The 27,330-nt window shown below is 49.5% G+C and overlaps 1 protein-coding gene across 1 annotated transcript in view; it reads left to right on the top strand.

Moving 5' to 3' along the window:
• The window catches only part of ARID3A (AT-rich interaction domain 3A), a 91,136-nt gene that overhangs the window by 16,047 nt on the left and 47,759 nt on the right, over positions 1-27,330 (top strand). The window contains exon 3 of the mRNA XM_084614796.1: positions 4,503-4,833. Within this exon, the coding sequence (XP_084470922.1) occupies positions 4,503-4,833 (331 nt within the window). The remainder of the gene's footprint in view (positions 1-4,502; positions 4,834-27,330) is intronic.

The following is a 27,330-nucleotide window of genomic DNA, read 5'->3' on the forward strand; positions in this document are numbered from 1 at the left end:
GGAGGGAGAAAGGGACTGGAAACCTGATGTGAAAATCTGCCTTTTTTTTTTTTTTTAAAAGCTGAACTGGTGACACACCTTCGTCTGTGCGAGCCTGTTTGCTTAAGGCAAGTTCACACCCATAGCACGACCAGCTACCTTTCAAATTAAATGGATGCACTGGATTTTGTTCCCCCTTTTGTCTTTTCCTCTCTATTTGCAAGTGGCAGGAGCTGGGGGCTCTCCAGGGGCCCGGCTCAGTGCATGGGGCCCCCCCTTTCTCTTTAATATCTGTCTAATCTGAGAGAAAAATACACAGTTGCATTCTGGCAGCATGTTCACCCGGAGCAAACATTTGGCAGGGTGTGTCTCTGTCTCTCCAAGCAGAGAGGTGGGGCCCGTCCACACCTCCTTGGGGAAGGTGACAGGGCTGTATGTGCCCAAAAACTCCGACTCTGATGGAGTGAAGAGCAACCGTATCTAATTGCTCTTTGCCTAGCAGATACCCATTATGCATGATGAGAAATCAGCCATAGGGCACCTGTAAACTACCAGTTCAGGGTGTGTCCCCTTCTAGTAGCGGGGCCATATAAGAAGACAAGTGCCTACTACTGCTGCCAGCTAATTGTTACTCTTCTAGATCAGTTGGTGGAGGCTCCTGCCTTTAGAGCTGAATATGTCAGTTTTATGCCTCGTTGGCAATCTGTGCCCAGCTCTGTTGCAAGCCCCTCTTTAATGGGGGATAACTGTTGATGTACAACAGATGGCACTTTTTTGGATGCAACCAGGTCTGGCACCAGCCTTCCAGTGGGGCATGTGGCATAGAAAATAACAATTGGACCATTTTGATCAGAGCAGACTTGCAAACCTCTCAGGAAACTCACCTGTGTAGACCCAGAACAGTGACACTCCTTACTAAAGGTCAGTATATAAATGATTGATTAACTGTTTATTAAAACAACCTAATAGGTGGCTTATAACCATAGCTGACAGCCACTTATAAACACCTGGTACTGATGTGCTCACGTAAACCACTGGCGAGTGTGCTGGAGATTCTCGGTGCCTGATCTGCAGCAGATGAGCCTGTTACCCGGCCAGCTAGGGGAATCTTCGCTCTTCAGCACGTGCTATAGCAGCTCACGCTTTTGGCTCTGGAGGTCCCAGCCAGTCTGCGGAATGGCGGTGTTCACACTTACAGCCCCCGATGGCACTTGCAAGCGATCTGCTTGCAGGCCTGTATCATGTGCTCTGTTGTTGTTCCTTCATAAACCATCTCTACATGGAATCCGTTAATGTAAAGTGTGCCCCGTGGTGTCAACTTGCCAGCCACTCCCCTTGAGAATCCCAAGTGAGATTTCAACACTGCCCACCAAAAGAAACACTTCTCTGCACAGAGGAACAGGACAGTGCAGGGCTACGTTAGTGCCAGGCAAAGCTTCCCACTCGCGCTTGGGAGAATGGAGATTAAGCAGGACCTAGAGCTAATAAACCCTTTGTCCTCACCACTGTCCCATATACATTTTTGGTTGAAGGGGGAGCTTAAGGATTCTCCTTCCCACAGAATGACACTCTGATCTCCTTTTCAGGCAGCCGTGCAGGCCCAGTGATGGCTCTTGCTCCCTCGCTTCTCAGGGGCCAGCACCATCTCTTGTTCTGAGTCCCCACTCTCACCTGGCACCGGGAGAGCTGAGATCCCTGTTCCCCACCCGCCCCCCTGCATGCACACGCTCACTCGTCTCCATCCCAGTCTGCACTCAGATGTGATGAGAAACCCGGTTACAGTGGGGTGGGGAGGGTGGGAGCTGAAATGCTGGCAAGGAAGAGAGCTGGGTTACACAGAGGGCTTCTCCCCTTTGCCCCTTGAAGGAGCAGGAAGGAAACTTCCCTAACCAAGACTAAACGCAGTTTAGGGCCTTCTTCAGGAGGTGCTAATCCTGTCCGCCCCTAAAGCTGGGTCTGCACTAAAAAAATTAGGTCACCCCTTCTATCTCCCTCAGAGTTGTGAAAAATCCACACTCCTGAGCCATGTAGTCAAGCTGACAGAAGTTCCTGCGTAGACAGCGCTAGGCAGACGGAAAAATTCTTCTGTCGATTTAGCTGCCGCCTCTCAGGGAAGTGGATTAACTACAGCAACGGGAGAACCCCTCTGGCGCTGGCCTCTGCACTGAAGGGCTATGGCTGTGCCTCCCCATCCCTGTCTATTTCACGCATTCCCGAGGTGTCTCCACCCCGACGTTGGTTGTCGATAACCAGCCTAACTGGTTGGTTTGTTTTCCTATTCCAGGAGAGGAGAGCTTCCTCGCCAGTGCTAAGATGGGCTCGGATCCAGGGCTGTCGGCACTAAGGGGAAAAATTTCGAATCGGTTCTAAAACTGGTTCAGCTAAGCTGGCCGGAGTCCTAGTGGAGACTTGTTTTTGTTTCTAAGATGGTCTGACCTGTTTGTGGGGGAGAGCCAGGGTGCCTTAGATCACCTCAGACTGGGTCAGTGCTACAGCTCTGACTGGCTTATCTGAGCCACTTTTGAAACCAGTTAGAAAAATTCTCCAGTAGAAACGGGTCCCTCGGAGATGTGGCAGCAAATCTAAATCCCTGGTGTCTTGGGCGCAGCTCCCAGTTGAAGGGTGTGCTGCTCCTTCCAGGGAAGATGGGTCGCCATGATGGAAGAGAGAGTGGACTTTGACTCAGTCTGGATGGGTACATTCAGGGGACGTGGGATGATCTGATGTAGCAGAGGAATCTATGCAGTTACTGTGAATTCACACCACTGTAAACGGGAGCAGAAGCTGGCTTAAGGAGACTGTCTTCCGAGTGTGTATGTAGAATATTGTGACTCTTCTTCTTTTTTTTTTTTATTATGAGAAGGAAAAGGGTTTGAAGCTGCACCGTGCTTTGTGCTAAGGCTGCCCATCACGCTTTGGCCAGGAAGTGAACTGGGCTGGGGTGGAGAGAGGACAGAACTGCCCCAGTTATTCAGGGAAACTGGAAAATGTGAAAATGTTCGGTGCTTCTATTGCCTTGTGTATGGAACAGATTATTTATTTCTGCTAGCGTGCAAACTCTTACTAATTGTTTGCAATGCAAACCGCCTGGAGTTCGGTACGAATTGTTTGCAGTGCACACAGCACAGGGGCCCCAGCTGTGATCTGGGCACAAACACCTAGTGAGACACAGCCCTTGCCCCAAAAAGCTTACAAGGGAAAATGAATGGTTCAAAAGGCAACCTGGGCAGCTCTGGAGGACTTGCAAACGTGCATGATTGCGCTGTGGAGTTTGGCACAGTGAGCTGGCTTGCTGGATCAGTGAGATTTAGATTAGACTGCTAAGGGCTGTGTAATGAGACTCCTTGGTTTTATCCTGCCCTGATGTTCCTCTCAATATATAGCCTGTCTCAGGCTTTCCTGACTGTTGCTCCAGGGTAGTAAGCTAGTAGGAGATAAAATAAGACTCTCCTGCAGATGGGCTTTCTTGTTTACGGCCAAGAACACCCAAGTCTTCTGTAACCAAAAGTGGGCACTGGGTAGTTGTTAAATTGGGAGGCAACGGTTCCTACTGGTTAGAGCACTGGACTGGGACTTGGGAGGACTGGGTTCTATTCTTGCCACTGGCCTGCTGTATGCTCCTAGGGCAAGTCTCTTCCCATCTGTAAAATGGAGCACAGTACTGAGTGGCTTTATGGAGTGCTCTGAGCTCTGCTGATGAAAAGTGTTTGAGACCAAGGGATCGACCCTTGGCTTCTCCTACTAGCCTGTGCAAAGGCACCATTGACCATGTAGCACTGGAAGGGGGTGGGGAGCTGCCTTGTCCAGTGACCTCTTAACCCCGCAGTATGTTGCTGGCCAGATGTAAGATGCTAATGCTCCAGATGGCGCAAGGGAAAGGTGGTGCTCTGACATGGGAATGGGTAATGCCCGTGTTCCTGTGCACTCAAACAACATGTGACCTATGATAGTTGTGTTGCTTAATGCTCAGATTTAGGCACCCAACTTCCACTGAAATCAGTGGAAATTAGGAGCCTAAATCCCTTTGGGGATCTGGGCCTCAGATGCTGTGGTAATGGCATGGTATAATAAGCTATGTAGAACAGAGCCAGTCTGGATTAGACCAAGAGTCCAGTCTTTACCCACAGCCAGGAGAGCCCTACAATAGGTGGTTATGGGATAACCTGCCCCAGGACAAGTTTCCTGCTGAAGCCTTGGGGTAGGAGGATTTATATGCCATCCTAAACTTTCTCATATCTTGTGGGAAGGAGTTCCACAGGTGTGAAAAAAGCATTTCCTTTACCGGTTCTGGATTTGCTCCTTTTCTGGTTTCATCGAGTGTCCCTCTAATAATCTTGATTGCATTGAATCTGGTGCCTTCTCCACTGCGGGGAGGGCAGTTCTTGACGTGGAGGTGGGGCACAGGTAGCGTCTCTGTTTGTGTGTTGATTTTTAGTGAGCTCTCTCCAAATGCTACATCATGAACCTTCTCTTCTCTCCCCAACCTCACCCTTTTTTTTTTTTTTTTTATTTATAACTCCCAGGAAGCGCAAATGGGATGAAGATGACTTTGAAGAGGACATGGGGGAGGAGGAGGAGGAGGAGGAGGAGGAAGAAGAGGAGGAGGAAGATTATGAAGAGGATGAAGAAATGGGGGAGGATGAAGGGCTGGGCTCAGCAGAAGTGGTGAGATCTGGTCCGGGATCTCTGCTTCTTCGCAAGCCGCAGGCCCCCCAGCAGTACCGAGGCGAGCCCCAGAGGCTGCCGGGGGGCCAGGAGCGGCTGTCGTCTGGATTGAGCCATCAGGGGCACTTGCAGCTACAGCAGCAGGCTCCAGACCACGGAGACTGGACTTACGAGGAGCAGTTCAAGCAAGTAGGTACCCGTAAAGGCATATGTCCCTTTAAATGACTTGCTGGCATTGAGTTTATAAGCCGGTTACTTTTAATACTGCATCTCCAGTATTTAATCCCTTGGGGACCTTGAGCCGGGTCAAGGAGTTCTTCCGCATTGATGCAGGGGGAAATCGCCTCCTCCTCGTTGCCAGAATTAAGATGTCCTTTAAGATGTCAAGAGGTGTGTTGCATTCCTGGCTAAGCTGGGAATGCTGGTGTATTGAGAGCTGCTCGTGCCAAGAGACTGAGACATCCTTGGACATGTTTGGAATGGCTGGAGTAGCTTGGAAGGGATTTTGAAGGGTGGCAGGCGGGTCTGACGCTGTGTGTGAATGAAGTCTCTAGGGTAGAGACTGGAGAGCCCAAACCTCTGTTAGTTTGTGCTTCAGGGACTTAGATGGATTTTGTAGTTTGGAAATTTTGCTGCTCCTTGCGGGGAAGCACTCTTTTGACTGGTTCCTTGTTTTGTCCTTTTAGTTCACATGCTGCCAACCTCAGGTTAAGATCTTGGCCCTGAGCCACCGGGAACAGTTTGGTACCACTTCAGAGGAAGGTGGCCAAGTCAGAGAACCAGGGAACTCTGATACCTTGGTCAGTCATTCACACCGGTGCTAATGCAGGTGTTTTGCGCTGGTGTGAATGACGGCACTGTGTGCCATCTAAATGGAGTATTTGGATGCATGTGTCTTCAAACCACACGTTTTTACTTGTGTCAATAATGCTTCTGCTTTTTTCCGTCTTCAATCACCTGATTTTTAAACTCCGCTCTTCATGCGTCTGCCTGCCTGGCTGGGGGGGTGTGCATCTCGAGGGGAGCATTCGGGTCGGGTTCTCACACACGAGCACCACTCCGCAGTGTTTGGTTTGCAAAGGCAATAGGGAATCCGCCTAAGCGTCTACACGGCACTCCAAGCTCGCCGTTGGGATTCCTTTGTGTTGGCCTTAGCTTTTTTCGAAAAGCTAGCCCGTGTGGTGTGCCCCATCCCCGGAACCATTGGTTTCTGAGGCAGATCTGACCTCCTGGCGTCCTTCTGCAGAGATCTGTGAAGGCAGGGGCACTGGGTATTTGAATGGTGGTCATTTCAGCCCTGATTAAGTATGTGATTTAAACATGGGCCTGACTCTAAGGGCAGGCCCATCCAAGTCACATGTACCTGATTGGTGATCATAAACTAGCTTTCTCCTGGGTTTCACTCTTTAACTGTGCCCCCCCCCCCCGCCCCCATCTTTCCTTCCCTTCTGGGTCCCCTGCTCCTTGTTTGCCAAGCCTCACTCTGGGGAAGCAAAGATTCTCTCTCCTCTCATTCATTCCCCCCCCCCCTTGGTGATTGGCTAGAGCTGGGTATTGAATCCGTAAGCCTTTGGCTAATAGAAGGAAATGTGCTTAAAGCAGGGCTCCCCAGACACACAGAGGCTCCTTTGATGTATGTGTTTAAGTACCATCTGAGTTTAGGGCTGGGGGGAGGGGATGCTACGCAGACAGTAGCAGCAGATGGAATCCAGATGGAGTGGGGAAAAAGGGGGGAGCAAAAGGAGGTTTATGTGCTGCTTTTGGGGTGACTTTTTTTTTATTGGCTGTGCCCTTTTATTTTGGGGTCCCTGGCCAACCAAGGGAAGAGAAACCGCTCCAGGGGAACAGCTGGCAAGGGTGCCCAGCATTTGAGATCGCTCCAGGGTGCTGCGTGTGGGCATGCCTGGGTCAGTCAGAGCAATACTTGCAGAGAAAGTGTTTGCTAGAAGGATCAGGAGCCCTGGTGTGTCTATTTCCGTAATGGTACAATGCCTCTTTCCGACTCAGAAAAATAACAGGGCTGCTGATTGAAACAGTGTGTCTGTTCAGTTTTGTCTATTATATAGCATTTTCATCCTCCCATCGCTTAACATTTTGGTGGAATTAGCCCTTTTTTCCAGGATCTGATCAATTTTAAATAGTTGGAGCCTAAAAAGAAACTCCTTGTGACTGGCTTAAATGGAGTCTTCCTCTCTTTCCACTTCCTCTGACTTAGATGGTCTCTTACTATGTTTGTGTCACAGTAGCACCTAGAGGCCCCAGCTGAGGTTTGGGTCCCCCCATGCTAGGCACTGTACATGCACGCAAGACATTTTTTGGCCCCAATGAGTCTGCAGATTAAGAAGAGAAGATGGTCAGAGTGGGGAGGGGAAACTCCTGAGGCACAGAGAGAGGGAAGTGACTTGTCTTAAGGGTCACACAACAGGTCAGGGACAGTGCTGGGATTTAAAAACCCTCTCTATTCTCGGAGTCTGTCTAGTGCTCTATCTGCTAGTGCGCACTGCCTCCTTGAAGTATTACTATGAGCATGGTTACAGTCGGTCTACACACTCACTTTCCAAAACTCTGCTGATCCTTTCATATCTCTAACGTACATGTGGTTTTGTTTTTTTTTAAATATATTAATTCTTCTTGTGTTGTCTTCTTGAGCTCTTATTTACACCTTCCTCTGGCTGATATGTATCTTCTTAATGTGGCTTCTTTTGTACTTCCTGTAAATAGAGAGTGGGGGGACGGAATCTTTTTATCTGTGGAAAAAGCTTTTAAATACAGCAGCTGTGATCTTCCTGTTTTGTCACACGGTTACTGCCAAAACCCTGCTCTTGGGACAGCAAGATCACAAAGTCTGGTGTGCCTCTCATAGCTTTTGGAAGCTAATGTTAGACTGAAAGTGACCAACATGGCAGCTTGTTACCTGGGGTATTTGTTTGATGGTTAACAGGTTGATTTGTTAACAGGTTGAAAGTTTGCGGTTCTTAATTTAACACTATGCTGGGCCAGAAAATCTGTGACTGTTTAGGTTGACGGAGCTTGCCAACGCTTGTGGCTTTTTTAACCCAAGTCTTGTGATATTTGGCGTTTCTCTTCGAGATGCAGCTCCTGGAGTCATGTGATTAGAGTGAGACTGTTTTCGTTTTACAGTAAAGTATGTTTCTAGCCTTTGTGGTTGCAGACGAAAGCTGGAAAACGTGACTCTGAAAGACTCACAAATAGAAGACAAATGCCCCCCCCCTTTTTTTTTTTAATCTTACCTCAGGCTGTGTTGATGCTTTTTGTTTGTTTGGTTTTTTTTGTTTTCTTTTGGGGAAGCGGGAACCTTGGGGGTCTACTCAGTTGCGGGCAATGCCACCATTGTTGTAGCAATGTCCAGTTCTACCAGTGGTGGCAGGTGTGGGAACACAAGTGTAGACAGGCTGCTGGCCGCTTTAGCACTGTGTTGTGTAACCCCGCTTAAAGGAAGCCAAGGTAGCACCAAGACTTTAAAATGCCAGGGAGCATTGCAAATTAAATCTGCTCCCCTGGGTACAGCTCCAGTGGTGGACCTCACGGGGCATAAGCTGGTGCAGATGCCACCTCACTGTGCATGAGAACAGGGCTGCCGGCCATGCAAGGGCACTGGTCTGGCCAGCGGTGGCAAAACCAGATCCAGGGAGCAGAGGTTAAGATTTTTTTTCAAGAGCCCTCAAGGGACTTAAGTGCTTAATTCCCTTGGGCTCATTTGACCATCCCAGCCAGAAGCTCTCTGCTGCTGCCCTGTTTTCCTGTCTGGGCTGGGCAAGGCGAGCTCTGTCCTTCAAAGCACTGTACAATTCCAAGAGCTCCCCGGCATCCCTGTTCTGAAGCTTTTGGCCCTGGCGTGCCCGCTCTGTGGGCGGAGGAGAGTGCTACAGACCCGCCTGGTTTGGGGAAAGCCCTTTTCCCCCACAGCTGAGCATGTCAGAAAGCAAATGTGTCGGCCTCTGGACCTCCGCCAGAGGTTTCTCAGCGAAGCCTTTGGCCGGGAGCTCCGTTTGGCCTCCCTCCAGCACCGGCTTTTGACTGGGCTCCAGCCCCAGCTGATGGGGAGCAGCCCTGCTCGCTGGGAAGGAGCAGAAGGAATGTAAACAGTGATTGTTAGCAGGATGTGCGGTACAGTTTTGCTGCACTGCTGGGGGTGCCGTCCCCGGAGGAGTTACTGACAGCGAGTACTTTATGACTTCCTTCGCCCCTGCTCTCCAGTTCTCCACGCCAGCTTGAGTTTGTTTATTTTTCCCCCTTGAGAGTTAAGATACAGAGTTTTTTAAAAAATGTAACGTAAATCCTTTTTTGAGGATTCCTTCATGGCTGGGAGACCTACCAGCATCACAGAGGCTAATTAATCACTGCAGCACCTAGGAGCCCTCGGTGTGGACCAGGTCCCCACTGCGCTAGGTGCTGTACAGACACAGAACAAAAAGCTGGTCCCTGCCCCGTAGAGAACAAAGCCTCAAACTCCTGAGTGATTGCTGTCCCTCCCCCAAGAGGATCGGCGGCTCACGGTCTGAAACCAGCTTTTCATAGGCACCGCTCCTGAGCTGTAGCATTTCCTAAAACCGGGTCAGCCGTGACTTCCACTGAGTCATTGCCAGAGCTGGGGACGCAGCCCCAGCCTCCTGACTTGAGGTCGCTGCGAGAGCATCCCTCCCTGTTACACTCCTAGAGCCCTGCATGCTTCTGTGCGCAGTCCAAATACCAGGAATAATCTGGACCATTTATCATGCAAGACTTATTTCAGCCCACTGCCAGTAACTCTAGCCAAGGACAAAAGCAAAGTCTTATCTTTCCCCTTGTGCAGTTCCTTGATTCTCTAAGTGCCTGTCTGATTTCCGCCCCCTGCCCCATCCCCCCCCCCCCACACCTTGTTTTCCTATGTGCGGTTGGGGGGAGGCAGAGGATAGTACACCTTGGCTGGTGTCCTGGATAGCACTTAAGCATTGGCTTAAGAGGGCATTTGGCAGCATCTCATGGCACAGTCTGCCCGGTAACCCAGAGTGGGGAGCATTTGAGTTACGCAGGCTATTCCTCCTGCTTTGTAGGGTTCTGGCTTGGATGCTGTTGACTCTCGAGGGATGCATATGGGTGGGGTGGGCAGGGTTTTCCCCTGACATAGTAACCAAGAGAACTGGCGCGTGGGTTGCACGGGGTCACGGTCAAATGAGTGGGGAGGGCGAGCCGTGGTCGCTGGAAGCCCAGGACAGTTCATGGTATAACATCAGATGTCTGGTGCTGCTGTGTTCATACACAGCACAAGGCTTGCCTGAGCTCCGGTGGGACCTGCTGCATCTTCTCCATCCCTTGGACAGAGCGCAGCAAGGCTGCCTTTGAAATAAGTCCGAATGGGGTTGGGGGTATAAAAATGGGAGCTGATTTCCGATAGAGTAGCTAATTTCCTCCTATAAAGTCCCCTTTGAAGTGTTTGACCATTGCAAGCTTCCCCCCTGCTTCCAGCTCAGAGCATGAGGATTCTGATCGCTATGCGAAGGCACCCGTGAAGCTTGCAACTACAGTGCGGTTAAGACACTAGACTGGAGCTTGAGAAACCTGGGTTCAATTCCTAGCTCTGCCAGCGTTGCCTGGAGCAAATCTCTTCTTTTTTCTGGGTCTCTGTTCTCTAGCTGTGAAGGGGAGATAATATCCCTCCCCTTTGCCTGGCCCATTTCGAGTGGGAGTTCTTCGGGCAGGGGCTGCCAGGTGCTGTCTCGGGACAAATAATAAATGTGACTCCCACTGTACTTCGGGGTAAAGCTCTATGTAAGGTGTAGAACGTTACAGAATCCGACCCAAAGCAACAGGCACTTCTGCCCTAATTCTGCAGATGCTTCTCTTTTTAAGCAACTCTTGGGTGTGGAATGTAACTTTCTTCTTCCCTGTTTTTTCTGATGGTTTGTACAGTCTAGTTATAGGTAGAGCCCCATGAAATCACTTCTGTTTTTCCTAATTTTCTGGGGATTTTGTTGTTTGGCTCCATGTGGGGAGGGGGGGGGAAGTAGTGTTCTGCCCCTGCAGAGGTGGGAGGGTTTGGCGGATGAGGGGGTCGAGTCCATCCCTGGGGGGTATTGTGAGTGTGGGGCACGTTCACTCTGCCCCACAGAGGCAGCTGCTGTCCTGGCTCCCAGCTATAGGCTTTGGGACCTGGTGCCCAGGGTCGCCGCACCATTTAGGTTTGGCCCAGCTGCCCCTCCGTCATGATATCCAAGGGACAGCCAGACCAGATGTGAGCGGGCAGTGCTGCGACCTCGTGTGCCAGTGTGCAATGCCACTTGCTCAGATCTGGCTTGGCTGTCCCCGTCGTGATGGAGGTGTGGCTGGTCTGAATGCAAATGGCGCTGCCCCCAGTGTGCCAGGTCACAATGCCTGGAGCGGGCAGCGGAGCCCAGCCCCATGGGACAGGCCCTGCAGTTGGGGGGCAAGATTATTTTGTTTCATACATTTTTGTCTTTCATTTTATTCAGCGTTCTTGCGCATTTGCAAAAAATGCCAGGGTTCTAGTTAGTCTTGTAAAACTCCAATAGACGGCTTCTCATCCTGACGGCCAGACATAAACGCTATCGGGAGGGGTGACAGACGAGCCTGGGTGTGGGTTGTCTGCTTGTCGTCTTTATATTCTGGTTTCCGTGCATTGTCTCATCTTTTGGAAAATCCAGCAGGAGACAGGTGCTGGTTTGGGGCTCCTTTGCATTTGCAAATGAGCTACTCTCAGGTTGCTGGTGGGAGTAACTCTGCTTGCTGTTACACCAGCCAGCCCGGGCACACAATCGCATTTAGCATTACGTTAACCTTGACTAAGCAATTGCCTCCCCCAACCTCTTTCCTTAAGAAAGTGTGTGTGTGTGTGGGGGGGGGGGGAAGGACAGGGTGCTGTACCCCCCAGGAGAGAAACCTAAGACACTGCTTTCCCCCCCCCGGCCCCGCCCCCCTCCAAAAGTCACTGCACCAAATGTGAGCAGCAATGGAGATCCATATGTAAGGTCAGAGTCTGACAAGTATTTCTGTGGGAGATTTTTTCAAAGGCACAAAAGAATAGTTACACGCCCAACTCCCATTGACTGTCCATGGGAGTTGAGCACTCAACTTCCTTCTTGTGCCTTTGAAAAATCTCTCCCTCTGTCTACCTGAAGCCTTGTTTCATGCATTGTTACTTTTTTTTCCTCCCCCCGCCCCCAACGTCATTTGTACGAACGGCTCCACTCCAAGGGCCAGACTTTCAGAGGCGCTCTCTGCAGGGTGGCTGATGGGGACTTCTGAACATGTGGCCCCACTTGTGGGTGCTGAACTCTTCTGAAAATCTGCTCCATCAGGGCTGGCCTACAGGTGGAGGCTGCCCTGGGGGCTAAGGCATTTGGCCTGTGACTTGGGAGACCTGGGTGACCTTGAGCAAGTCACTGCATCTCTCTGGGTCTTAGATCCCTGTCTGTAGAAGGAGGATAACTTAGCCCTCCTTTGCGTCCCTGTGCCCAAGAGGGAGCTGAGCGCTTGCCAGCCAGCCAGCCCCACAGGAAAGGGAATGCATTTCTGTTCGTGAAGGGAACTCGTACAATTTAACATCTGATATTGCAGGAGTGCCTAGGGGCCTCAGCCAGGTTGCGCCTCCGTGTGCTGGGTGCTGTACAAGCGTGACCCGAGCCCCTGGCTTCCTTGGTGAAACTTCCCTCCCACCTGTGAAGATGCTGTAGCTGGTTAGTCTGTCTGTAACCTCAGGGGTTTTACAGGTGCAGGGCGAGGCAGACAAAGCTGCCTGTAAACTAGTCTGTTCCCGGCATGCTGTGGATGCGTGCCCCGTCTGACAAGCGCCAAGGACTCAGGCGGTGCTTAGGGAGACCAATAATTTATCTGAGTTTCAAATAGCTGCTCAGAGGCTACAGTGCTGCATGTGGCTTAAATATGTGGAGTGGCCGAGTTCTAGTGAAACATGAGTCTGAATGATCTTCCTAAGCCCCCTCGCTTCAGGAGCGCCCCCCCCCCCGGCCGAATTTAATCCTTCCACCCCCCTAAGGTCTCGCTGCTGATGCCCAGGGCCGGCCCACAACATTTTGGCACCTGAGGTGGGGAGCTCAAATGATGCCCCCTGGCTTAGGCCAAAACTTTGAAAGGTCTTAATTCTACCTTCTTCCTGTTCTAATCCTCTCATGGTACAGCTCTGCTACCTACCCCAATAAAGGAGAGCTAACAACTTAGAGTGCCTTGTTCAAAAATTTTAAGTAACACTTAACTTTCAAACGCCTGAACAGCAAAGGTAACTTTTCTTGTCTGCATAGTAGACACTGGCATTTTTATCTGTTTGAATAGTCAAAATGGGGCTTTCCCTGCCTCCTTGGTTGCAAAGATTGAACTGCTTCCTGAAGGTTCACAGTCTGGACCAGCTCATGCTCTGTTGAGATGGTTGCAAGGCCGACCAGCCTCTCCTGTGTCCTCGTGGAGCATAGATGTATTTTTATTAACTTCAGCTTGGAGAAGCTGCGTTCTCCACTGGCAACTGTTACAGGAAGTATTAGAAGTATAGGCAGAGCAACAAAAGCAGTTGGAAAGAGGGTGGCCATCTTATTTGTGCACTTATATTCCAGAACAGCCTTTGGAATTGATCCTGCTGAAATGTATCTTGAAAGGGCTTTCAGTTCATCACCTAAATCACTCGCATCAGTATCGTGCATGTCCTCATGTGTCAGCACGGTCTCTCGTGCCCTGCATTGCTGGTGCAGGTCTTCAGGTTTAGTGAGGAGTTTTGGAATATCCTACAACAACCCGAATATACTGCTGTGTTCCTTGAGCTGCATGAAACATTCTTCAGCTGACTGTATTGCACAATCTAGCACCTGGTTAAAGAATTGAACTTCGAATTGTTGTTTGGGGTCTCTTATGGGATTATCCCGTGCCTCGTAATCAAAATGTCGTCGTCTTCTTCGGTGACTCTTGCAGTCTTGAATGGGTGGGAAAATAGCTTCAGTGTGAAGTTCCTCTGCCAACTTCTGTGCACTCTTCAGAACGTTTTGAATCCCTCATCTGACCGGTAAGACTGTAGGTATAACTTTGCTTTGTCCAGTTGTTCCATTGCTCCAGATATATCAAGGTCAACACTTTGGAGTCTCTTGCTTACAACATTTATTTCAAACAGTATGTCATGCCACAACACTAAGCCACACAGAAATGTGAAGTTATGTATGTTTCTGGTGATTCCATTTCCCTCTGCCACTGTTCTCACACGAACAGTTCCTGTCAAAGCATTATCCTCCATAATGGCAACTAAGGCATCATCTATCTTCCCAAGTTGGTGTTTGATAGGCTTTATCACCTCCACTTGACTTTCCCATCGTGTGGCATTTGGTGGTTTCGGTGTCAGAGAGGATGTTCCCAGATGTTGCTTCAAAATTTGCCATCAATGAGTTGATGCAGAGAAAAATACATAGATGCTTTGAATTACATTAAAAAATTCAGCAGCCTCACGAGAAGCTGATGCTGCATCACTGACCACCAAGTTCAGTGAATGAGAATTCCATGGGACAAGAAAAAGCTCGAGGGTTTAACTCTCGGATCCGTGTCTGCTCTCCTCTGTTCTTTCCCCTCATGTTGGCTCCATTATCATAGCTCTGACCTCTCCTGTCAGCTATCGCAATTCCTGTCTCTTCCAGCTTTTTAAGACGCACGTTTGATGATACTACAGGAGCTGGTGTGACAATGTCAATAAATTCTAGAAAATGCTCTCGGACCGTCACCATTGCAGGGACATTTTCACGAGGTTCTGTTGTTGTTACAAAACGCATCGTTAAAGTCATTTGTTCCGTATGGCTGATGTCAGGTGGGCAGTCCAGAATAACCGAGTAATATCTTGCTGACTTCAGATCTGCCCCAATCTTCTGTTTGACTTTTGTTCCCAGAACTGTACAATCTCATTTTGAATTGTTTTTCCAAGGTCGTGGTGTGTGCATGCTTCTTGGGTGGTGACTCTTCTTAGATGTTCCTGGATACGGCATCAAACTCCGCCATCAGCTCCACACTTTTAAGGAGGTTTCCATGGTTTGGCGCACACAGCTGATCTGAAGTGCCACGCAGGGCTAGGTTTTGGGGAGCAAGCATTCTCACCATGGCAATGAGCCTTTTCAGAACACTTTGCCAGGAAAGAGACTCTGATGCAATCTTCTCTTGATGCTGATCATCTCTGGTGGCCTTTAACCTTAGTCTCATCTCAAGCTCTTACCACCTATGGAATGCTCTCTGGTGATTTGCTGCCTTCTCATGGCATGCCAGATTTCTAGCCAGATTTTTCCAGTCCTTTGTTCCTGTAGAACCCAGTGTGGCTGGAACATTAGACTGGAAGAGTTTGCAACAAAACCAGTATGCAGCATTCTGGGTTTTTGAGTACATAAGCCATGGCCTCTCCACTTTGTCACCATTGGGGATTTCATGCCAGTAATGTGTTGGATGAAAACTTCTATTTTCATTGTCTTTGGGGAACGTGAAGTTTTTCACTTGCTATGGCCCATGCAGTACAAGGAAGTCCCTCAGGCTACTGCTCAAGTGGGTCCACAGTCCTGGATCATCTAGACTTAAGGAACTAAACTCAGCAGCAGCTGTTTCCATGCACCTCCACCGCACTCTTCTCTGATCCACGCTTTTCTTCAGGACCGTGCATGGTTACATCCATTTGAGATGGAGATATGGATGCTGCAGTAGCTTCCCGGTCACCTGCGCTCTGACTAACTGGAAGATCAGGCATCTCTGCACCACTCACTCCTCACTGGGGCCGGAAGGCTCACCGTGAACATTTGTGTCTCTGTATCTCAGGAGAGCTCCTTTCTGCTTAGATGGAAAAGCTTCCTTTTTGCTTTTTTGCTTTTTCTGAAAGCTGCCCCAGAGGGACGTTTTCTTCTTTCACTCATGGCTGCTGTTCTGTGCCAGCTAGAGTGGCTCTCAACACTCTATTGAAGGGGACAAAGAAGCAGGCTGGTAGCAGCGCCTGAGTGAGGGAAGATATCAGCGTCTTAAGGGCCTAACTGGCTCCTACCACTTAAGTTGACTGCCTGTTCTCCTCAAGTGGGTCCAGGGAAGCAGCAGGAAACAGGAAGCTCCCTGAGAAGCTGGGGTTAATCAGTCCAGGCTCCTAGGGGTGCTCGTAAGCGGCTCTCCCTCCTCTCTCTCCCTGCAGCTCCTGCTGCTTTCTGTGATTCCCTCTCACCTTTTCTCCTGCCTGCCTGTTCTGTCTCTTGTGCCCTCCTTCCTCCAGCACAGCACTCCCCCATCTCTGTGCATCTTGAGCAGAGAGAAACCAGCAGCATACACCATTTTCTACATTCTGGGTCCCAGTGGCCCCCCCCCCCCAAAGTCTGGCACCTGAGGCAGCCGCCTCAGGGTAAGGCCAGCCCTGCTGACGCCTTCTGCCTTGCAAAGGGATCGAAGACTTGCTAGTGGGCTAGTGAAGTATTCCCTGACCCTGTGACTTTCCTCGCTGGAACTGCAGGCCTTGGTGGCTGGGCTGGTTAGCAGAAGACTCAGGATGAGACGGATAATCCGTTGGGCTCGGATCATTCTCTGGTGGTATTGAAAACCGAACATGCCACCCCTTGCCTCACCTGAGGCCGACACGAGGTTTTTATTGACCTCGGGAGTACTGCAGGCCCCATGGGAAAGGGGATCTGGGGTTCCTTAAATGTGTTGGTGGGGGGAGAAGGAGGCGGAAAAGGCTCCCCACCCCCAGGAACCTGGTCCCGGATCTGAGGGTGTGAGCAAGAATCATTGAGTTAGGAAGCCAGTCCATGGCAACTTCTCCGCTTGTGAGAGCCAGCAAGCTACTGAACCAGCTGAGGTCAGATCCGAGGTCGACCTCCTGGCCGCTGACATGCCAGCCAGCCTCCTCAGGGAGGAGAACAAAGGAGGCATGCACAAAGGGACAGGCGCGAGGCCATTGTCCTGGCTTGTCAGGAAAAGGTGTAGGGGCAAGTCACAAAAAAGAAGGGTGGGGCTGGGGGGAGGAGGAGTGGATAGAGAACAAGCTGCAGCAGACCTGCAGGGTTCCCAGAACGTTCAAAGGGCTGCTTTCCTCCCCGTTCTGCGCAGCGCGGGGCCGGGGCACTGGTGGTGACCTCTAATGAAGAGGAAATGGTAGCTCTAGAAATGGAGGAATTGTAGCCCTGCAACAGCCTTCTCCTCGGGTAGAACCGGGGGGTGGAACCGCGGTGCATCAGTGCTGCCCGCAGGTGTCCCTATGGAGGAGGGTGGACCCTGTAAGGCCGTGGGCCTGTTCCAGGCTCCCAGCGCACTAGGGCTTAGAAGGCACGGGTAACATTTTCCAGAAGTGCCCAAGGCCTGTTTTCAGGAGTAAAGGAGGAGCCCGAGGCCCGGTCTGCACCCAGAACTCAGGTCGACCTAGGTATGTTGCTCAGGGATGTAAAAACTTCACCCCCCTGAGAGACGTTGTTAAGACAACCGAAGCCTCAGTGTAGCCAGCGCTTGGTTGACAGAGGGATTTTTTCCGTTGACCTGGCTACTGTCCCTCAGAGAGGTGGACTGCAGGGGGAAACCCCTTCCATCCCTGTAGTATTTGTTCCCGCTGTGGCATCTCTAATGTCAGCCACACCCTGCGTCTTGTTGAAAGTCAATGGGGACTCTGGTGTCGACCTTGCTTTTGAAAATGGGACTTCAGTGCTTTTGGAAAATGTTACCCCGCCTGTCTCTCCACGCCCAGGCACAGAGGCAGGAGGTGTAGGTTCAATTCCCTACTCTGCTGCAGCCTCCCCCTGGGTGACCTTGGGCTAACCGCTTACTGGCTCAGTGCCTCAGTTTCCCCGTCTATACAATGGGGATAATAGGGTCGACCTGCCCTACAGGGTATGTTTTGAAGATTAATTCACTAATGCTTAAGAGATGCTCAAACGCTAACAGCCAGCGCCTTGTGGAATCCTAGTGTAGCAAAGACAAGGTGCGGCTCTAGCTCGATGCAGCTGACTGTGTTGAATCCCAGCTTTCTATAGCTCCCCTTAAGTGGGTGAATAAAGCATCTTGCATACAGATGCTTGCCGGTGTTGGCTATCTGGGTGTAAAAGCACCACCTTTCCCCTAGTGTAGGCGGGACACAGCAGTGAAGTGGCTTGCCCCAAAGTCACATAGTGGTAGACCTGGGAATAGACCCCAAGTGCCCCTGACTCCCAGGGCATATCTACACTACAGCGCTGTAGTCTCCCAGGCCAACACCTTATCCACTGGACCATGTTACCTCTCTTCTCACAGCCTCCCCACTTCCCCCGGCTTAATGATTGATTTGGCAGTGGGCATTCTCATGCCAAAAGAAACGAAGATGCGTTTTTCTTTTCTCCTTGGAAAGATAAGTCCCCACAAAGCTTCTTATAGGTTCAGAGATTTCAAAACGGGGAGGGGGAAGCTCCCAGCGTGACTTTCCACCAAGTTGTCAAACTAGTTCTCGTGCTGAGCTGCGGGAAGCTGGTGTTGCTCTGCAAACAGGCTGAAGGGCACCCCGATAACTGCCTTGTTGCCCTTGCTGCGCTGGTTAATTACTAAGGATATTGCAAATGCCAACACCCACTCACCTCCCCCCAAACGATGTCAAAATATTAAAGCGAACACTCCCTTCGTTCGACTCCTGCTGGCATCGCAGTCAGTCGCACACTCACAACTGCCAGCTCCTTTTTGGTTAGCTTAATTTTTTTTTTTTTTAACCCTTTGTGGAAAGCTCTGTGTTTACCTGTTGCCTCTGGCACACACGCTAACGGAACAAGCTGAGGTCCCCTTGACGCCATAAAGTTGTATCGCTTTAACTAGGGTAATTAAAGCCATACAATGCCCCTACTGTGGAGGCAGTTACAGCGGGGTAAAGATGCTGTTCCTAGATTGGAAGGTGAATGAGCTATATTAATATAAACCACCTTCATATCGCTGTAACTGTTTGCACGCTAAGGCTTGTTCTGGTATAACTACCCCCCCCTTCCTCCTGAGATAGTCATACTGGTATGACTTTCAAGTGTAGACTAGGGTAAGACAACATGCATTGGGTCTTATTTTCCTCTTTCATCGTAATGCTAGTGACCCCAGTGTGTAAGTGGTGTAAGCCAAAGACTTCAAATGGAGTTGCTTTTGATTTACACCACGGGGACATATCTACGTCTCAGATCTAGTAAAACATTTTCTGTTTTACCCTAGTTGCTATCTTGTGTTAACGATCAGCTGGTTGCAACCACTTTTAAGGTTAATTTTGGGAGTGTATTAAACTCTGCTCCACTCTTTAAAATCTTGCTAGCTAACGGACACTGTTCAAAGGGCAGTGAATAGCTGCCTGGCTGTGTTCTTGCATGCAATGTTCTGGGCCTGAGTGAATTTTTATAGCCGAGTGACGAAATCCTAAGAATTAGGCAGGGTTTGTAGTGAAAACCCTGAAACGACCTTGACTCTCTTGCTGCACAAGTATATAGCTCCTGAAATAATGTAAGGATCAAAAGCTGGCTAAGTCTACATGTGGGGCAGGCAGGATCATCCAGGAGAGGGGACAACTGCTCCCAAAAAAGGCCCTGATCCTGCACACAGTCCAGTCAGTAACTTTACTCCCCTGGCTGGCTTTATTGAAGTCAGTGGGTCTAATTTGGTGCATAAAGACGTGAACAAAAGTCTTGGCTGGATTTAGGGGCCCTGCTGTGCTGGGGACTGGACACATTGGAAGAGTCCCTGCCTCTAAGAGCTTGCAGTCCCTCTGGACAAAATAGCCCCAGGGTGAAAGGGGAAACTGAGTCGCAAAGCAGGGCAGTGACTTGCCCAAAGTCACAGGCAAAGCTCAGAGTAGAACCTAAGTCTCCTGACTCCCAGTCCAGTGCTCTGTCTGCTAGACAACACTGGCTCTCCTAGTGATCGTGAAATGTAGAAATCATGTTGCTGCCTGAAACCCTGCTTAGCCTCCCGGTATTACATGTCACACCGAAGGTGACACTAACCAAGGAGATTGGTTAGAGGAAGGAGGTCTTTCATTTTTACTTCGTACATTTCACAGCACTCTGCATAGAGCTTGGCAAAAATGAGCCGGGAGGCAGAAATAGGAAGACTTCAGCCTCTGTCTATCTAATCTGGTCTTTATTTTAATTTCAAATCCTTCCAGCCAGCTCTAGTGCATGTTGTTAGTTTCACTCTTTTCTTTCCATCTCCTGCTCAGTTCAGCCAAACACTTGTGGGGGCTTCTATCCCGCTGGAAGTCAATGCACATCCTCGGAGCTGAAACCCTGTGCAAAATCAGGCCACGGTCAGTTCCCTCTGCTCCTGCGTGAGAGAGAAACATTTAGGAAAATATGGTTATTGAATTCCCAGGCTAATTGTTGTGGTTCAGAGTGGGGTGGGGATATTTAAAAGACAATGGGCGTTTGGCCATCTACTTCCTTTCGAGCTCCTTGGATCCACCCATCTGAAGCTGCTTTTAACTCCTGTTTTTGGAACTGACTAAAGTATTGAGGTGCCCGTCTCCTGCTAAAATCAAGGGGAGTTAGACGCCAAAGTATATTTGAGGATCTGGGCCTAAATGTCTATTGACACCAACCCCCTTAGGATGGCTGAAAACCTGCCCCACAGAAATGCTTACCTGTGAATAGTAGTTTTTCCTACCTGCACTGACCCTCCCCTCCCCCCTCTCAAGAATAAACCCCTTGGGCATCCTGATCTCATATCAGCGGAGCCTCTCCTCTGTAAATGCTGACTCGGGGGGAGGGGGAGTCCGAAGGTTGAACGCAGCCCTTTTGGTTTTATGTTTGTTCACCTCCCGCCCCAACAGCGAAACGTTCTGTCCTCTTCAGGCAGGTTTCGTTCCCCTTCTGAGTCTGCGCCACGTGACGCTGGGGAGAGATCTCTGATCGGAGGTGACTCCTTAAGCAGGGGGGTGGGAAGTCTCAAGGAGACGCAGTGCTAGACAGATTCACCCCAAGAAACAAGGTGTACGATTTCAACAGGCAGGGGACTTAACCATCAAAGCAACCGAGCTAGGGCCGGGGTGGATTCTCCAGCAGTTGAAGTATTGAAATCACTCCTGGATATCTCTTTTAAAGATACGTCGCGGCCCAACCAGGGGTTTATGGTCCAGCTGCAGAAGTTACTGGTTGAGGTTCTATGGCTTTGGCGGTGTGGGGGTCACAGTAGACCATTCTAAAGGGTCCCTTAGGGCTGTAAAATCTATGACATCCGTGACACTGGCAGCCCCCGTCTCTGCAGTACACTTGCAGCAAAATAAAAGCTGACACCTGACTGTTATATATATATTTTTTTTAAGGGTTAGTCCCTCTCCAGCACTTTACAGCTGAGGAGCTGGATGCGCTCTGCAAACCCTAATTATTTAAGCTTCACAAACTTGAGTGGTAAAGAGAGAGGCAAATAACTCTCAGCCCGGCGTTACAGAGGATGAAACTGAGGCATGGAGAGGGGAAGTGACTTGCCCAAGCTCACCCAGGGAGTCCCTATGGGAGAGTCAGGACTAGAATTCGGGTCTCTGCTGTAACCACCTGACCATGGCTGCTGGCTGGAGGTGGGTGGTTAGGACTGATTCACTGCAAATTGCTGTGTAATGCCACGTCAGCCGCTGGCCCCAAAAGGTGGTTCTTAAATAAGCCTGCTCTGTATTTAGTCAGCATCTTAACTGTCTAAGGCAGCACCTGCTTTTGAGCACCCCCACACCCCGCCCCCACAACTTGCTGAGTACTCTACATGTAAAAAAAATTCCATCTGGTGCCTTTGTGCTACTGGCACATTGTGGAGAATCCCACCTCTGACCTTTCTGTTCTGGATTAATTTTCTTACCGCAGTTTACTAATATCAGGAGTATTGAACTTAAGTGAGTTTGCAACATTCAGCCTCAGAGTTTCCTGTTGCTGCCCTTTTTGGAGTTTCCTGTGTACTAATGCGAAAGCCAGCTGCTTTCTGGTTTGCTCACGCTGTCCCGGAATTCAGCAGGCCGGAGCACGGATTTGATTAATCATTAAATTGGGAGGTGCATGCCACAGCCTCCGATCATATGGAATTCCCCACCCCCTCGCTTGCCCTCTAAGAAATGGAATAGAAGTGCCCTGGGCTACTGGGTGCATTCCGTGGGGTACATTCGCCTGTCCAAGGTTCTGTTGAGTGTGCATGCAGATACCAGGTAGCCTAGTGGTTGGAGCATGGTTCTGAGCTTTGGAACATTGGGGGCTTGGTTCTGTTGTCACACAGCTACCCTTCCCTGTGCATTACATTTCCCCATCTGAACATCAGCCAGGCTAAAGCGTAGCGACTGGTGTAGGGGGTGTGAGGTCTTAATATTCATGGAGTGCTTTGAGATCCCCCTCTCGAAAGGTGCTCAATGTTTAATAATAGACTTGTGGGACTCCAGGAGTCTGGAAGGGGAGAAAGGAGACCGTAGGTTGCTAGACTCTCTGACCCTGTGCCGAGGAGCCAGGAGGTTACAAATCTCATGCTGGAAATGTGGCCTCTCGCTCTGACCTTGCTCTTGTTTAGGGCGTGCCCTGCAGAATTCATGCTACGTTTGTATACCCCAGGTTCATTCGAAATACCCGCCTGGCCATCCCTGATTTGAAAAGAGCAGCTAAGGGTTTAGTGCCCAGCTAGGGACACCTTAAAGCAGCCTGATTGCCAGAGGGTGGGATGCTGGTGCTTTTTGAAAATCAGGCCACTTTAAGATGTCCCAAGTTGGGCATTCAGAAATTACTAGTCTGTTGTGAAATCTCGACTTTACTTTTTCCTCTCCAGAACTTTTCCCCTCCTAAAAATATTGTTTTTTTTAAAGCAGCCTAAGGTTATAGAAGGGAGGGGAACTTGGCAACTTCTCATATGACCTGTATGCTGGGGGGTGGGAATAGGGGTGGAAACCAGTTTCTCTACCAACCCTCCCCCTATCTCCAACTTATAGACTAGTCTAGACTCTGCATTTAGCATGGGCTGCTATTAACTCTTAGGAAAAACAAGCCATGCCCTCTCTAGGAGACACTGCTTTTGATTTTCTTCTAAATGATGGGGTAATCCACTAAATGATGGGGCAATAGACAGTCTGGGAAAGTGCGGGCTTTGCAAACACAGGGAACTTGTAGATCTGAAAAAGGACTTTGTTTTCCCTTCATCTTGTGTCAGTGGGGTGGCCTTTTGGGAACAGGTAGCGAGTGGTTTTCAGGATTGTTTAAAACAAACACACACACACAGGCACAAACAGAAACCCAGCCTGCAATCAAAAATGACACTTCCCCCCTCTGCTCGCTAGCTTTCTGGTTCTTCAGACCTTGTGCCCAGATCCAGGAGTCCGTTGCCCTTAGGGGCAGGTGCTGTGAATAGTTTCATGCTGTTCACATGACTCGGCCAGCAATTAAAGCTGAAAAGGGGGAAATGCATGAGGGTCTGGGGAGGTGGAGGAAGTGGCGGATTTCTCGTTCAAAGGCGCCCTTTGAATAGAGCCAGTTTTCTCTTTTGATTGCTCCTCAGGATATGGCTTTGGGTTGGATGTTACTTTTGTCAGGGAGAGAGACTTCATTAATGGTTTATGCTGTGGAAAAATCATTGGGGGGGAGGGAGGGGGGTGATGGTGGAGGAGATATGGGGAGCTTTTTACTTGCATTTAAAAAAAAAAACCAAAAAACTGTCTTTTGGCTGTTAGTATGGCTCTGCAGAGCGTGGCAGATTTTTGTCGCTGGTCTTATTTTAAAAGAATAATTGAAGCAAAAAAAGGTCATGAATGGCTTAAATCAAGGTCTTTGAAGTCAAGATCCTGTCTGTCTGTCTCCAGGGTTGTGATGCATCTCCCCAGACTTCCTGTGTGAGCATGGGCAAGTTACTCCATGCCTCTGGGCCAGGTCCTCAAAGATATTACAGAGCCCACTCCCATTTAAAGCAACCAATGCCTACAATGTTTTGAGGATCTGAACTAGGGCTAAGAGTACTTCTCAACCCCTCTGGGGGCTGAAGAGGGTAAATACATTAAAGATTTTGAGGCACTTAAATATTACGGAAGTGGGGACCGTTCTTCTCATCCCAAAGCATCTTTGCCGATACAGGGAGCAGGACAACGTTGCCATTCGATCCTGTCCGTGGCTTATTCCTCCATTAAACCCAGCCTGGTCATGTCCCTACATGCGCTGTCCCGCCATCTAGGTCGGCCTGTAGGTGGACTGACCTTGGTTGCATTTGCATAATGGTCTTTGGTATCCTCTCCTCTGTTTGTCTTCTACAGTGTTCCCACCATTGTAATCTCTTCGATTACAGCTAATCCCATATCCTGATTTCACATCCTACTCTCCTTCTCACTTCTTCATTTGTCTTAAAACCATTCCACTCCCATCTCTACCGCCTCCTGGTGGAAGCAGCTGCATGAAATGAAACAGCCATCTGCTGCAGAGTATTACCGGTTTGCTAAATTTTCACTTTAGTCCTAAACAGAACGATTTAATCATCCCATAATTCCATCAACTGCTGTGTAGCTAGACGCATCTTCTTTTAACCCCATCCTGGCTGGAACCATCAGGACTGATCCAGCTTTCTAGGTACATGAGATTTTACTTGTTCCACAACTTCTCCGCTACTGCGTGTCAGCACTTTATCTGTTGTCCCTCTGCCACTTTGCCGTCTTGCCATTTATTGTCCGTCCCAGTGGACTACACCAATTTTTCCAAGGTAGAGAAGAGTATTGGTTGTGTCTGCTGGTTGTACAATGTCATCTGCATAAGCTAAAGAACTTAACTCTAGCTCACCCAATGTTGCGCCCTCCGACTCATCTGCCAGTTTAAACGTCCAGTTTAAGAGCATGGTGTAAAGTGATGGGGATTCCATTTCCCTCCTTGTCTTACACCAAACTTTGACTGGAACCAGGTGCATAATTTCCCAGTAGGAACCATAGAAGTCCCTATCTTAAAACAAAACAAACACAAAAACCTAAGACGTGTTCCCTGTCCACTTAAAATATGTCCGCATTGAATTGCAAACCTGGGTCTGTCTGATCCCTGTTTGTGAATTTGGTGTTTCCAAGCCCATGCTTGAGCATCTGTGGTAAAACCTGGTTTACAGTTGCTGGACCTAGGCTTCACAACCATGCTAATGCATCCATACTGGACTACACAGACCTTCTGACTCGTGTCTGCGGCTTGAGCTGCGTCCATGCTACAAAATGACAGGGCTTGGAGCTGAGTCACAGTGGGACCCGGGTTCAGACCCATCCCCTTGGGTGGATGCTAGGACCTGGGTCCTGAGTGCTTGCTGTCCCGAGTCGGACAGATTTGTTTGTGGACAGTAGGAGAGTGTGGACTCGAATCTGAGCCTGGGTTTACAATGTAGTGTAGACATAACCTCACAGATCCCAGATCTCCTGATATCCAGTTCTGTAATCCACTAGAATCCTTCCTGTTTTCCTATCTGTGTCTCTCCCATTTAAGCAGCAAGACTCCCCTAATTCTGGGTGACTTTCTGCAGAACAATTTTATTTCTCATGGCAGAGACAAATTAGGTGAGGTAAGCACGTCTATTGGATCGTCTTCCGTTGGCGGAAGATACAAGCTTTTGAGCTTCAAAGAACTCTCCTTCACGTCTTATTGCATTTCACATTTCATTTCTCTGCTTGGGTCATCCGTTCCAGCCGCTGATCGTAACACCTTGTTGTTCTAGAATGCAGCCTTTCTTTGTCCAGGCCGTGCGTCTTACCGTCTCTTGTTTGTGTGGCTCTTATTTGATGGCTTATCTATCATGCTCAGACTTCAATAACTACTTCCTAATGTTCTGCAGAGCTCTCCCGCCCGTGGGTGGAGGGGGAAAGGAGCATTTCTTTGTCTAATCAGGGCTGGAAGTGCAGGCTCGTGGGGCCAATGTGCCTCCCCTGGACGGAGAGCACTGGTAATGTTTTCTGGCAGTACTTAATGCAGTGAAGTCAGGGCATGCCCATCTTACGGAGAGAGCTGGTCCCAAAATGAAGATTTTTTTTTTTTCCTGTGGAAGATATCTGTTTTCTGCCAGAAAATAGAAAAGTGTGGGCTGAGAACCAAACTTAAAACCTTAAAATGGTTTCGGTTGTTGGTTTTTTGTTTGTTTTTGTTTGTTTGTTTGGGAGGTTTTGGGCCAAAATTTTTCAGCCATTCTGTCTCTGATTGGGAAAATATCGAAGTTCTCTGCCGGATACAGACACCTTTTGGCAAAAAAATTAATTTTCATTAAAGACTCAACTGATTTTCCGACACCAATCTAAGTTGGAAATTTCCCCCCAGCCCTCACTGGGGATTTCTGAGGTGGGCTTAGCACTACCGGGGGGTTAGAGGCAACAGGGCTCTCTTTACACCTGTGCATGTCTTCACGGCTGTAGCTCTTTCGATGCAAACCCACTACAGTAGACAAGCCTCTAATGTAGCAATTTATTACATCGGGGTTCGAGAGGTTGTGTAGGTGGGGAGTGGGTGCAGGCGTGTTGGTACGTCAGGCAGTCTCGGTCCCAGGGGGGAATGGATAGTGTGTCTCTCATAATGACTGCAGATGGGTCAGCTTCCTTTCTTTAAAATATTGATTAGCGCTTTACTCCATTAGCTGGCTGAGCAGAGCAACGAGGTTAGCTGTTGAGCAGAATGAGAGGAAAGGGAAGTCCCAGCTAAGGTCTGGGAACTGAAGCGACTGGGGGATGTAAGAAAAACCTAGAGCAGATAGTGGGTTTTTCGCCTCCCTTTTCTCTTTCCTTTTCCCGAAGTACAAGAACTTTTGCTGGCTTGGCTGAAATATGACAGGCAGCTCGGAGCGGGGGTGGGAAGGTGTTCTTCCCCCTCCCACCCCCGCCATGTGCGTTTTTGCTCTTGCAGCTGTCGTGCAGGGATCAAGCTGATAAAACCCCTGCAAACAGCATCATCTTTGGGGGCCCTTTTTTGGAGCCAGATCTTTCTGCTGCTGGCCGGAGAGCGATTGCCGTCTCTTACCAGACCCCGCAGGCAGATAAGAGGGCGAGGAGGGAAACGATACTGGCAATTCGAAAGGTTGCAGGAAAAGTCTGGGAGGGGCGGGGGGGGGGGAGCTTGCTTAGCTTGCACTTCCATAGCACTTGGCAGTGGGTTAGGCATGTTAGAATACATTTTAATGAGTCCAGTGATCGGTCTGATTCTCAGGCAAGGGAGATATGGGTCTAAGTCCCTGCTCTACCCCAGTCTTCCTGTGTGATATTGGGCAGTCACTTAAGCGTTGCTGGGCCTCAGTTTCCCATCTGTAAAATGGGGTTGCAACCAGGGGGTTGGGAGGGTAAATTCAGTACAGCCTGTGAGGTGGTTGAGGGCCGGGGGATAAGTAGGCTCGATAACTAGACAAGTAATGTATGGTCAGCCCCAAACATTCCAAAACCGGGAGTTAGGACCCCAGAATCAGGAGATTGGGGTTTAAACCCACCATTTTAGAATGTGGGGAGGGTTTCTTTGGAACTTGCTTTCTGGGATTTGAGCCTCTAGGCGGTACCTTGTCAAGCTCATCTCCGAGACCAGGAGAGCAAGAAATGTGCCTTTTTGTGTAAACGACCTGACTTTCGCCCACACTCACAGGACTCTTGGGAGCTGGGGTGGAAACAAACCGCCAAGTAGGACGAGACTTGCAATAAAATCATGCGCATTGGCAGCTCTTACTAGTGTTCCCTTGATCCCCCTCAAACCCAGCAACGCTCCTGTAGGCATCCCAGATGCCCCAAGCCTAATGCGAACCAAATTCTCCCAGCAG

The sequence above is a fragment of the Lepidochelys olivacea genome (genome assembly GCF_965140295.1).
Source record: "Lepidochelys olivacea isolate rLepOli2 genome assembly, chromosome: 25".
In the NCBI taxonomy this organism is placed as follows: domain Eukaryota; kingdom Metazoa; phylum Chordata; order Testudines; family Cheloniidae; genus Lepidochelys; species Lepidochelys olivacea.